The sequence below is a fragment of the Neophocaena asiaeorientalis genome, unplaced genomic scaffold (genome assembly GCF_003031525.2).
Source record: "Neophocaena asiaeorientalis asiaeorientalis breed wild unplaced genomic scaffold, Neophocaena_asiaeorientalis_V1.1 scaffold160, whole genome shotgun sequence".
Lineage (NCBI taxonomy): Eukaryota > Metazoa > Chordata > Mammalia > Artiodactyla > Phocoenidae > Neophocaena > Neophocaena asiaeorientalis.
In genome coordinates this window covers 2,972,894-2,985,759 of record NW_020175675.1, presented here as the reverse complement: position 1 = coordinate 2,985,759, position 12,866 = coordinate 2,972,894, and the positions used below count along the sequence as shown (strand labels likewise).

Genomic DNA, 12,866 nt, shown 5'->3' with positions numbered 1-12,866 from the left:
AATAGACTTTAAAATCTGGGTTTATGAAACATAACTCCTGCCTGTAGAAATAGTGTGATGTACTACAAAAAAGCATTAATTAGCAATGGTACATCCGAGTTAGGTGTGGGAAAATACGTCATTAGAATGTGATGACTTCTGCTCTTAAATTTCTCCTTTTATTTGTGTTTTTAAGAAGCACCCATATTATCTAATGCGTGTAATGAAGCTGATCGTGCTGAATACCCCAACATCATAGAATTGTCATTTAGTGTCAGTTATTCACCAGAAAGGAAACTAGTGGTGACTGATGTAACACAGCATTAGTGGTGATCTGAAAACATGAGGCAGAGGTGAAATGACTGTTCAATTAATCATAAGGGAAAACACTGGAATCTGAAATAAAGCCATTAGTTAGTTGAGCATAAAAACTGATGTCTTTAGAAGGCATTGTAAACCACCTTTCCATTCACTTTAATTTAAATTTATTGTTGAAGGGCACAAATAGATTCTTTGCCCTCAACATCTCTGCCCTCTAGTGCTGCATGATCTTGGGAAAGTCACTCGGTCTTTCTGTGTTTTAACTTCCCTCTCCCACCATGTTGAAAATGGATACATTTTGGTTGTGTACCAAAAAATCACAGGTGACAATGCTAATAGCTTTAATTTTTTTCCTTCTATTTATTTTAGCATGTAGGTTTGCCCGGAGATTAAAATTTTAGCAGAGATATGAAAATTTAGAATGTTTTGTCAATTCATTAAATACTTGCAGGCTATACAACTCTGTGGAAGCTGGAGAAAAGTTCCAGATGGTACCCCTGTTGTCTTAAAGAAGTTCTGGCAGCATCTAATAGTGCTTTACTGCCCCCAAAGTCACTTAGTAAGTGGGCATTATATTACCCAGAAATGAGAGTAACACAGAAAGGAACTGTATGTAAATGAGATGCATTGCAGGGATATACACCAGAACAACCCTCTGGGAGTACAGGAATGGGTACTGTTAGAGGAATTGGATTGGGGTCAGGGCTGTCCTGGAATCTTAGCTGTGCCCCTTAACTAGCTGTGTGACACTGGGCAAGTTGCTTAACTTCTCTGAGCCTTAGTTTTCTCATCTGAAAGTGGTTATTATGAGGGCAGTGAAATAATGACAGGCCAGGCTCACAGTGTCTGTTGCATAGTCAGTGTTAAGTAAATGGCACCTGTTATAATTGTTTTTATTATCACCATACAAAGAAAAAGGCAGTGCAGCTAGAGACAATGTGATATGTGCACCAACACCCCTTGTTGGCGGTGCTCCTAGCACACCCCTGGATGAGCGCTGTATTCACAAGCCTGTCTCCCACCAAAGACTAAGGGGTCCCTTGACTCTTGGGAGTTTGATTCTTCCTTCACTCTTTATGTGCCCCCAGTCTGGCTCAGTGCCAGGTATACAGTAGGTGCTCCATATGTGTTGAATAAGTCAAGGAATGAATAAGAGAAGCTCTCTGTTACTAAGTTAAATATCTTTTTTAGAATTTATGTAATAATCAGATTTAAAAGAATGTATCAACAAAGTGTTTTTGGCACAAAGCTCTCTTATATAAGGCAAATGACTGTCAATCAGATGTTGAGCACCTAATAGGTTCAGTTTGTTGCTAGGATACAAATATATTAATTTGAGCCCTGAACTAATTTGCAGTCTAGTTGGACATACAAAACAAACATGTAGGAAGATACACATTGTACAAAATCAGCACCTCTCTCTACAGTGTCTCGCACTGCTGATAAACTCTTTTCAGCACTGCAAGGTTATTTGATAAATAATATTACAGAAAATATCCTAATGTCGTTATGGCGTGATTTGCTGGTGGAATCATAGAGGCAGTTAATATGTGCGGGTGAAGGAAGAACCAGATTCTAGTACACGTAGTGAAATTCAAATAGGAAGAAGATTAACTGAAAAGAAATGAGATTTTTCTGCAGGTTTTGAATATACCAACAAAGTTGTAGAGACAACAAAGTGGACATAAAGTACTTAGACACCCAGAAGAAATGGGTTAAGAGATTTTAGGACAAGTGGGATATTTTTGTTAAATGGAAGTAGTGTTATTTTCTCTATGCAGTGTGGCAAGGGCTGCTTGCCCGCCCTCAGCGCGATTCTTTGGACCAGGAGATTGAAGAGAGTCCCAACTCATTCAATGTAGGTTTGAAATGATGAAACAATATGAAATGATGAAAGAATGAAAAGTTTAGGAAGAGTAACTAACACAGAATGGTGGGGCATTTCAAAAGCATAACTGTAAAAACTCATAGGTGAGGTGAAATGTAAAAGGAATGTAATTTTTTTTCCCCAAGGAAGGGACAAATTAAAAAATGCACGGAGAAGAAAGAGTCTCAAGTGGAGAAAATACTCAGAATAATAGTGTGCAAGGAACTGCATAATGTTTTAAAAAACAGTAGTATCTGGGGATACAGTGGAGATTTAAAAAGCATCTTGGAAAAGTTCAATGTAATTATCTTCCTGGAACTGGAATTTTTACTCTTTGCTTCAACATTCATTTGATTTCAGGGGGGAAGACTTAACTGAATTAGGGAATACAAATTCTTGACAGGAGGGAAGAACCCATTCAGTATATTGAAGGAAAAGGGGTTTTCATATCAGAACAAGAAACCTAACTGGAAATATAGGAAGCAGGGTTGTTTACTAAGTGATAACTAGGAAGCTCCCCTTTCTACACCATCACGGCCTGCTGTGGCAGACTCATTGCCTTCATTTCCCATTAAAGCTATATTTTCAAAAACAAACGGAAGCTCGGTATTTGTAATCACAGGTTTTGCTAAGTTGCAACTCACTGTTTTCATTGGCTCAATTTGATGGACAGAAACATGGCATTAAACCTTATTCTTGATGATCCTGAAATTATTACATCATTCCTTCTGTTCCTTCTGAAAAAGACACAGGAAGCTGGCAGTCTTTTCCAGCTGATAAAATTAAACGTCATTAGTCATTATAAAACTATGCACAAGAAAGAAAGAGAGACCTAAAACAAAAACATTAAATCTTTTTAATAGGGCAGGAAGAGTGCCATATACAGATAGTGCCGAATGAACAGTTGTCTTACCATATCTCAGTTATGAAAGTATTACCTACTGGAAAATTAGACAGAGAAGCCCTGTCCAGGACGACAGATCCAAAATGACCACGAGAAGATTGTTATTGGAACTTAATATGGATTTATTATCTCCTGTCAAGCCAAGTTCAGATTATAAATATGTCATCAAGTGGAAAAGGAAACTAGTTGATGGTTCTATTTTTGAGTTCTTGTATTTTGTTTGAAACTAATTAGTAAAATGGAAAGAAATTCTTTCCATAATTACATTCTCTTGGTTTAAAATAATTTTAAGTTTCAAGAAGGTACTGTACTTAAAAAAAAAAAAATCCCTTTGAATAATAAGCATTTATTTTAGTCTGAAGCTACTTTATCAATGAAATCTATTATGACAGAATTGTCAGGACCAAAAAAAGCACTGTGGATGCTTCAATCTTAAGTGAATGTTTGATAAATCAATTTGAAGGAACCGGAAAAAAAAAAAAAGAACATTTCTAACCTCATAGCACAAATGTGTCAAAAGAGATGGCTTTATTGAAAAGAGTCCTTTTCAGGTATGCTGAGTCACTTGGCAGAATGACCATGACATCAGCCACATAAGAGATTAAACAACTACAACTCAGTTGTTTGTGTGGCTTTTATTTTTACTTTTGTGGCAATAAAAATTTAGCTCTGTTTATATTTGATTCCATGTAATTACAGAATTTGTTTACTGATATTAAAGGGGTTTACTTGGAAAAGTTCCTTTTATGAGGTGAGCTTGTTTGCTTGGCAGTGATATAAGTGCTATCTAAAAGTATTCAGAAGCCCCACAAGATGCAAGTACTATTTAAAAACTTACCAACCAGAGGCGATCCGTCATTTCCTTCCTGTAATGTCCTATCCCCACATGCCCCACCCCACCATTTTTTCTCCTGAAACACAGTCTTCCTCTGTTTTTCCCTGGGGCAGATGTGTTTTTTTCTCTCACTGTCCTGGACCACAGGTCTCACTGTGGACTTGTCCTTTACAACTTTACCGTATAGGTATTTGGGTACTTATTTTCCTTGCAAGATTGTAAACTCTTTGAAGGGCAGAAATATTGACCCTCAATGCTTCGTGTACTTTCTTGTACATAATTGGTAATAAATATTTACCAAATGGATAACTGTTTCTCTTCATGTATTGCAGGTGACCTAGAAGACCCCTACTCCATTCGGTGAGAGAAGCCGAAGAGATTTATCCTGGACGGTAGAACAAAAAGAAGAATATTGATGGATTTTAAACCGCAGTTTTTAAAGCATTTGAGATTACTGAGGAAATAACTTCTTCTCCTGCACCGCATATATAGGTTAAGGTTGTTTCTGATGCAGCTGAGAAAAATGCAGAGCATCAAGAAGGAGCAGGCATCTCTTGATGCTGGTAGCAGCGTGGACAAGATGATGGTGCTTAATTCTGCCTTATCCGAAGTCTCCGAAGACTTGACGACAGGGGAAGAGCTCCTTCTCAATGAAGGAAGTGTGGGGAAAAACAAATCTTCAGCATGTCGGAGGAAACGGGAATTCATTCCCGACGAGAAGAAAGATGCCATGTATTGGGAAAAGAGGCGGAAAAATAACGAAGCTGCCAAGAGGTCTCGGGAGAAGCGTCGACTGAATGACCTGGTTTTGGAGAACAAACTCATTGCACTGGGAGAAGAAAACGCCACTTTAAAAGCTGAACTGCTTTCCCTAAAATTAAAGTTTGGTTTAATTAGCTCGACAGCCTATGCCCAGGAGATTCAGAAACTCAGTAATTCTACAGCTGTGTATTTTCAAGACTACCAGACTTCCAAATCCACCGTGAGCGCCTTTGTGGATGAGCACGAGCCCTCGATGGTGGCCAGCAGTTGCATTTCTGTCATCAAGCACTCTCCACAGAGCTCTCTGTCTGATGTTTCGGAAGTGTCTTCGCTAGAACATTCGCAGGAGGGCCCTGGGCAGAGTGGCTGCAGAAGCCCAGAAAGCAAGTTCCAGGTCATCAAGCAAGAGCCGATGGAACTGGAGAGCTATGCCAGGGAGCCCAGAGATGACCCGGGCACCTACCGAGGGGCCGTGTACCAGAACTATATGGGGAATTCTTTTCCTGGCTACTCACACTCTCCCCCTCTGCTGCAGGTCAACCGATCCTCCAGTAACTCTCCAAGGACATCAGAAACCGATGAAGGTGCAGTAGGAAAGTCATCCGATGGAGAAGACGAGCAGCAGGTTCCCAAGGGCCCGATCCACTCTCCCGTCGAACTTCAGCGTGTCCACGCCACAGTGGTTAAAGTTCCAGAAGTGAACTCCTCTGCCTTGCCGCACAAGCTTCGGATTAAAGCCAAAGCCATGCAGATAAAAGTGGAAGCCTTCGATCATGAATTTGATGGCACACAAAAACTTTCTTCGCCTGTTGACATGACGTCTAAGAGACATTTCGAACTTGAGAAGCATAATGCCCCCAATCTGGTACATTCTTCTCTCACTCCCTTTTCAGTGCAAGTGACTAACATTCAAGATTGGTCTCTCAAATCTGAACACTGGCATCAAAAAGAACTTAATGGCAAAACTCAGAGTAGTTACAAAACTGGAGTGGTCGAAGTGAAAGACAATGGTTACAAAGTCTCTGACCCAGATAATTTGTTTTTGAAGCAGGGGATAGCCAACTTGTCTGCAGAGGTGGTCTCACTTAAAAGACTTATAGCCACACACCAAATCTCTGCTTCGGACTCTGGGTAAAATTACTACTGAACAAGCTCTGGGCATTTAGAGATGTCATTTGCAATAGATAGTACATTTTGTATTAGGCTGAATTTTCACTGGACTTGTGATGTCATTTCACTGTAATGTTCACATGTTGACTGTTGGGTGTCTTTCTGTGCACAAATTATGATGAAGATTAGACTGTGTTATCACTCTGCCTTGTGTATAGTCAAATAGACCATTGCAAAGGCTGTATATATTGAACATTATTTTTGTTGTTCTATTATAAAGTGTGTAAGTTACCAGTTTCAATAAAGGATTGGTGACAAACACAGAACTTCTGCTCCATTGCACTTAATTTTATGGGAAAGAAAGAGCAATTTAAGTTACAAAAGTAGATACTGTATTAAGATATTCTGCATTTTACTTATTTGGGGGAGTTTTCTCCCATCTGTAAGGGAAAACCAAAACATAAGTTCAACACATAATATTTCTTTTTCTAATTTGGCCCAGGCTATGATAAGTTTGAAAACCTTCCAAAGAGGGAGAGTAGGGAAGAGGGGGTGGGGAATGCATTTTCTTGCATTTGAGACTAGTAATTTACTAAATTACTCCCCATTATCTATTTTTCTTTAAGGTTACGTTTTCTCTATCCTTTTTTTTTTTTAAGTAGAAAAATCCAACTTGTTTAGTCATCATTGTCTCTTTAGTCATCTCTCTTTTAAGTATGACACATGGATGTGGATAGTTGAATCACTGACCCAGTTTATTATTTAGAGGTTCATTAAAAGAGTGGATAAAAGACTAAGGATGAAGTCATTTTTATGTTATTGTAAATCTTAACAGTTCTCGAATATAAGTCTAGGGAATTAAGCTAGTGAAATATTGTTTTATTTAGTTTCCAGAATTTCAAGGAACACATCAATGATCACATTCCACCACATTCAGTCTATGTAATGACCTGTTTTTTTTTTACTATTTGTTAAAGATGAATATAAATAATAGCTCCAGTTTGGAAACTCTTTATAATATAGAAGTCCAGAAGAAAGCATCATTCTAAGTAAATCATGACTAAATGAGTAAATCATGATTAAATCATTCTAAGTAAATCATGACTGATCATTTGTCCAGGATCCTCAGTTGCCCCATAGAAGTAAGTGTCCTCAAATACAGACCAAGTGTGTCTTCTGTTGCAAGGCGGGACTGGCTTCTGGGTGGGGTGGAAGGAATGGGTGGATGTTGATCAAGCACAGCTTTCCCCATAGCTCTTCTCCTCACCAAAGCCCTCTCCAGAACTGTTTCTTCTCACACTGACCTCTTCTGTATTCTAGAAGTGAGGGGGAGGACTTGGAGGCTTCATAAAACATGTGCAGGGGCTTCCCTGGTGGCGCATTTGTTAAGAATCCACCTGCCAGTGCAGGGGACATGGGTTCATGCCCTGGTCTGGGAAGATCCCACATGCCGTGGCAACTAAGCCCGTGCCCCACAACTACTGAGCCTGCGCTCTAGAGCCTGCGTGCCACAACTACTCTAGCCCGCGTGCCACAACTACTGAAGCCCGCACACCTAGAGCCCGTGCTCCGCAACAAGAGAAGCCACCACAATGAGAAGCCCGCGCACCGCAACTAGAGAAAGCCCGCACGCAGCAGCAAAGATCCAACGCAGCCAAAAATAAATACATAAATAAAATTTAAAACATGTGCAGGATGACTTAACACTCACTCTGTCACCCGTATCTCGTGGTGGCACCTAAGAAGGGCCCAGTTATAACATCCCAGTTTGGGGGTCTCCAACGTTTTTGACTGCCTGGTTTGAATAAAAGCCTGATTTTTGATATCTTAAACTTCCTGCACTTTTATATTTTAAAAAACGATCCTTGGAGTTAAAGGGAATGCTAGAACACGCACACATGCCATCCACTTTGTCCTTTTGGACACAGTGACCAGTTTTCTCTCTGAAGTCTCCTGACTCAGAGGAATGTGTTACCAGTCTTGGCCCTTGGCCTTTTTTCTTTTTTATTAATGACTGGGTGAGGCCCCGAGGGAAACCCATCTCATTTGCAAATGTTATAAAGCAGAAGAGGGCTAAGATATGGGAGACAGTTGAGATCCAAAAGCATTTCACAGCCTAGAATGGATGGAATGAATCTAACACAATGAATTATAATAGGGATAGAGGGTAAAGTCAGGTTCCTATGCGAAGTGGCAAAACAAGGGGCTGTCCAAGTTCACAACTGGCAAAAAACAATAACTACATATGGAGGGGAAAAAGCTTTAGTTCCCTCCAGCTTAATGTGAATCAGTGCCCAGTGGAATGCTGGATTGTGTCAACACAGTGTCCAAACACGTGGACAACTGTCCTGCTCTCCTGGGCACAAGTGTGCCAAGAGTTGCAGTAGTAAACATTCCAAAGGAACCCATCAGAGATGGAAGATTTTGCAGCCATGAAATAGGAGCAAATATGAACAAAACTGTTGATAAACTGCCCCGAAAATGGACAAACCTTACACTGTGTGGTACTTACTGTAAGGGTCCAAGTGGATAATAGCAAAAAAGGTAAATCTTGAGTTGTTTCAGGAAGAATTATGCATCTGTCAGAGCAGTGCAGGAGCAAAGCACCCTGCCTATGAGGCCATAGTACCTCCCCTATTAATTGCTAATATTAGCTATTGTGAGTATATTACATTTGGATGCCCTCTTCCTTAGTCATTTTGTCTTATAATTTCAAGGATCTAAGATGTAGCTTGGATGATGTTTAAGATGTTACTCCTTAAAAATAAAGAATGACATAAGCAATTCCAAACTCACTAGGAACCAAAGAAAAAGTCCAACTATACTGTGACACTTCTGTTTCACGATGTCAACTGAGGAAACGCTATCGCCTCACCCTCTCACTCACATCATTCCCCAGAATGATAGAAAATGTGTTTGAAGCCAAATAAATCTATGACTGTACTAAAAAAGTAAGAGGTGGAAGCCTTGGAGCACCATGATTTCGTAGGAATTCCCAGAAAGATGGCTATCAGGTAGGCTTGGATAGGGAGGAAGCTGCAGCCAGGAAAACACAGAGGCCCACGTGAGTCACTGGACACAAGCAGAGGGAGGGGAGCCTGAATGGTTAGCAGTGGGGCTGGTGGGGAGGCTGCAGCAGAAACAGCTGAATCTCCCCTCTACCAGCCCAGGACGAGGTGAGCCAGAGCAGGGACTGTGGTGGGGCAGATTCAGAGAGGCAGGCTATGTCCCAGGGCCAACACGTAGAATGCAGACAGCACATCCCTCCTGTGTCCAGCAGTATCTCGTTATTCTTCTCATTTTATTATTGTGCCGACTTTATAAAGGAGAATACTGAGACTCTGAGAGGTTAACTTGCCAAAAACTCTCACAGTGGCCAGAACCCAGGCCCCGTGGGACCAGCACGAGGCAGACCAGCCATGTATTGTCTGACACTTTAGCTTTTCCCCTGATATAATCAAGGGAGATGAGACTAGAGAGTTTCTCTAGCCTGCTGGAAAGAAGGGGGCAATCTAAGGAGGTGTCCAAGCTGTAAGTGCCTTTTCTCTGCAAATTAGTGAAAGTGCTATGTAAGCATCTACTCTTGTCTGGCATCATAGCTGTGTAATAACTCTTTTCCATCTTCAAGAGGCAAATATTCCCAAATAAAAACAGCTAACATCTGGGTAGGGCTAAAAAGTTATGCTCGATTTTTTTAAAAAATGGTAGCTATTGAACTCACTTTTGAAAACTAGAAATTACCTCTCAAAAATGAGAATCATTGGCAGCACCCATTTGATTTTGTGTGTGTGTGTGTGTGTGTGTGTGTGTGTGTGTGCGTGTGTGCGCGCTTTGAGGGGCAGGAACTGGGGCTTGTTTAGGAAGTAGTACAACCATTGGAGTGACATTGTACGGTGTCCACGAACTACTCGCACCAGAAAAATTTAAGAAAAACTTACCAAGGATGTGAAATTATGCAATACTCAAGATTCCAGTGAAGACAGAAATAAGAAACAATTTAGAATTATGAGCTGTAGTTGAATTAGAAACGTGAACTAGGATGTCTTATGGGAAGGTAAGATAGTTTAAAGACTTTGGCAGCATTTTCTGCAGAGCTAGCTTACACTGATTCTAATGGATGTAAGGAAAAAACAAATTCAAGAACTAATGGAGGTAAGTGGTAGCAGTCTTGGCAAAGGAGAACAGGTGACATTAGAAGGTGACAAAGAGCATAACTTAAAAAGTCAGGAGGGCGTGCAGCTATCTCCACTGAGTCATCATGTTGGAGATTGCCAAGGCATCATTGCTGTTGTTGAGTATTGATAATGTTACTGGCAGACGAATAGAAGTACTTCATAAAGTAAACTAAATAAGCGAAGTAACCCAGACAGGTGTCACTGCCATTTTTGATATCTCCATTTTGTCAGCCTTATTCACTTGAGAAGGAAAAGGTTACTTTGGGGAAAGTGCTTGAATGAAGTCCAAGGTTCTGGAGGTCAAGAATAAGGCCCTTTTGAAAGTGCACAGGAACGAAATCCTGAAGATAGGAAAGGGGGCGGGGAGAGGAGGTCATTCAGTAACAATACGCGGCAATTTAACAAACGGGAAAGGAGGAACAGCAGAAGCCTCAGAATGAAGTGAGCAGATATTTCAATGTAACAAGTTTTTTTAAAAAGTTATTCTAACAGCTGTACCAGATTTCCCAGGAGAGATAGAACTTTCTTCTTGAGAAAATAACTTTGATGCACTACTGGGGTCACAAGGGAAGCCCTAAAAGCAATGGTGTCAGTAGGTACTGGGCACCAAGAGAAAGAGGTAGGTTGCTTTGCAGAGAAAGTGAAAGGAGATGGGGTGGGGAGTGGTTTGCACTTCTCAGGGAGCTACTTTTGAAAGGATGGGGGTAGAGCGAAAAGAGGAGGGAGGGAGGAGAGAGGAGGCCCAGGTAGGCCACTGATGAATATGTGTGTTAGAAAAAACATTTCTAACATTTCCTTCTCAAATTGTCAGTAAGTCCTACTAGGCTCTCAGATGCTTTTGTGAATGGATTTTTGTTTGTTTGCTGGACTTTGTATCTGGATCAGCATTCTGCAGAGCAAGGCAGCTCACCTGGGAGTAGGGGGATGGGGAAGGTTGATGCCCCCAGGAACCTGCAGAATCTAGAAGGGGACTTGGACCTTGACCACCCACGTAACTGAGGCTGGGAGACCACCTTACTGGAATCTCGGGGGTTATGGAGGCCCTGCTAATTATCAGTAAATACGATTTGCCTCTAGACACCCAGTTTTCTGCTGCATACGATGGAGGAAACATAGCAAAAAGAGATAGTATCTCCTCTTAAAGAGTTTTGAATTTGCTTGTAACAGAAAAACCAAGACACTAAAAGTGGAAACAACCAGTAGACATTACCAAGAAGTAGAATGTGTGGGAAAGAGTATGCCTGTGAGAGAAGGTGGATGATGGACTGCAGCCACCACGAGGGCCTGAGGGACATCCCAGCAAGAAAAGAACAGGCTGAAGGGGGAATTAGAACTTGGACCACCAGGAAAAGCTGAGAGCAGGGATCATCATCACTGCCATTGGGGTGTGTGTGTGTGTGTGTGTGTGTGTATGTGTGCAGGTATTCTGCATCCCTGGAGAAGTGGATTCATTTAGAAGATTGGTAAGAAATAAAAGTCAAAAGTAAGTGTAGAGGGCTTCCCTGGTGGCGCAGTGGTTGAGAGTCCGCCTGCCAATGCAGGGGACACGGGTTCGTGCCCCGGTCCAGGAAGATCCCCCATGCCGCGGAGCGGCTGGGCCCGTGAGCCATGGCCGCTGAGCCTGCGCGTCCACAGCCTGTGCTCCGCAGCGGGAGAGGCCACAACAGTGAGAGGCCCGTGTACCGCAAAAAAAAAAAAAAAGTTAAGTGTAGAACCAGTTGCCTAAGGACTTTGAGTTCCAGTCCTGGAATTACCCCTGATTCACTTAGGAATGGCTGGAGGAAAACGTAATCTCCTAACTGCCCACTGAAAGACAAATTCAAGTGTGAGGTCAGGAGAGCAGGTGGGTGGGGGTGAAGGGAAAGATTTGAGGAAGGCCAGGATGAATCTGGGAGAGGGATTCACGGTCGGTGTGTAAAGGGTGAGCAGGAAAGGATGCTGTGGATAGGCACGAGCAGAGGTCTCCGAAGCTCCCAGGTTGGGGCCTGGGCTGAAGTCCTGCAGAGCTGGGATGTGGGCTCCCAGAGGTCCACTGGGCAGATGAGAGTGGACAGTGTGAGCCCTCCCTGCTCCTGAGCAGTTGCCGAGGTCACTGACCTCACCTGCCGCTCTGAGCCGCCCTTGTGCCCAGCCTGGGCAGGGATTGAAAGTGACAGAGCATTTTCACGCATCTGTGTCGCCAGGTTGGAAATGTCCTAAGGGCGCTGCGGAGGCTCCAGCTTCCACTCACTCTTGAAGTATGGACTCATATCTTCTCCCCGCAGATCCCCTAGTCCTGCCCAGGTGTGCACTGAATTCTCTGGAGAAAAAGGATGGGAGAAAGTTTAGAAAACCTGACAGTGCAGGGAGGAAAAGTAGTGCAGGACAGACAGAGACCCAAGAAAATCAGGAGGTTCTCTGTGAGGCAATTGGTCCGGACCTGCCAAGAAGAAATGGACCAGGCAGCTCCTGGTAGGAGAAGGGGGCTATGGTCCTGCACTCCAGGAGGTAGTGGCAGTTGCATGTGACACCAGGCAGCTCAACAGGGATGGAGTCGGTGAGGTCAGTGACAGCAGTTTTCCTCCTCAGAACTTATCCAGAACAGCTACATGTAAAAGAATGAAGTTAGACCACTCCCTAACACCATACACAAAAATAAACTCAAAATGGATTAAAGACCTAAATGTAAGACTGGACACTATAAAACTCCTAGAGGAAAACATAGAAAGAACACTCCTTGATATAAATCACAGCAAGATCCTTTTTGACCCATCTCCTAGAGAAACGGAAATAAAAACAAACAAATGGGACCTAATGAAACTCAAAAGCTTTTGCACAGCAAAGGAAACCATAAACAAGACGAAAAGACAACCCTCAGAATGGGAGAAAATATTTGCAAACGAAGCAACTGACAAAGGATTCATCTCCAAAATA

At 42.1% G+C, this 12,866-nt stretch overlaps 1 protein-coding gene across 1 annotated transcript; it reads left to right on the top strand.

Moving 5' to 3' along the window:
* The first annotated feature begins 4,238 nt into the window (after window positions 1-4,238).
* NFIL3 (nuclear factor, interleukin 3 regulated) lies at window positions 4,239-6,101 on the top strand. Its single transcript, XM_024731949.1, has one exon. It carries the CDS (start codon window positions 4,415-4,417, stop codon window positions 5,801-5,803), a length of 1,389 nt encoding a protein of 462 aa, XP_024587717.1. The 5' UTR covers window positions 4,239-4,414; the 3' UTR covers window positions 5,804-6,101.
* Window positions 6,102-12,866: the final 6,765 nt, after the last annotated feature.

Bases quoted from the DNA above. Each gene is read 5' to 3' on its own strand.
- NFIL3 (XM_024731949.1), top strand. From the start codon at position 4,415: ATGCAGCTGAGAAAAATGCAGAGCATCAAGAAGGAGCAGGCATCTCTT.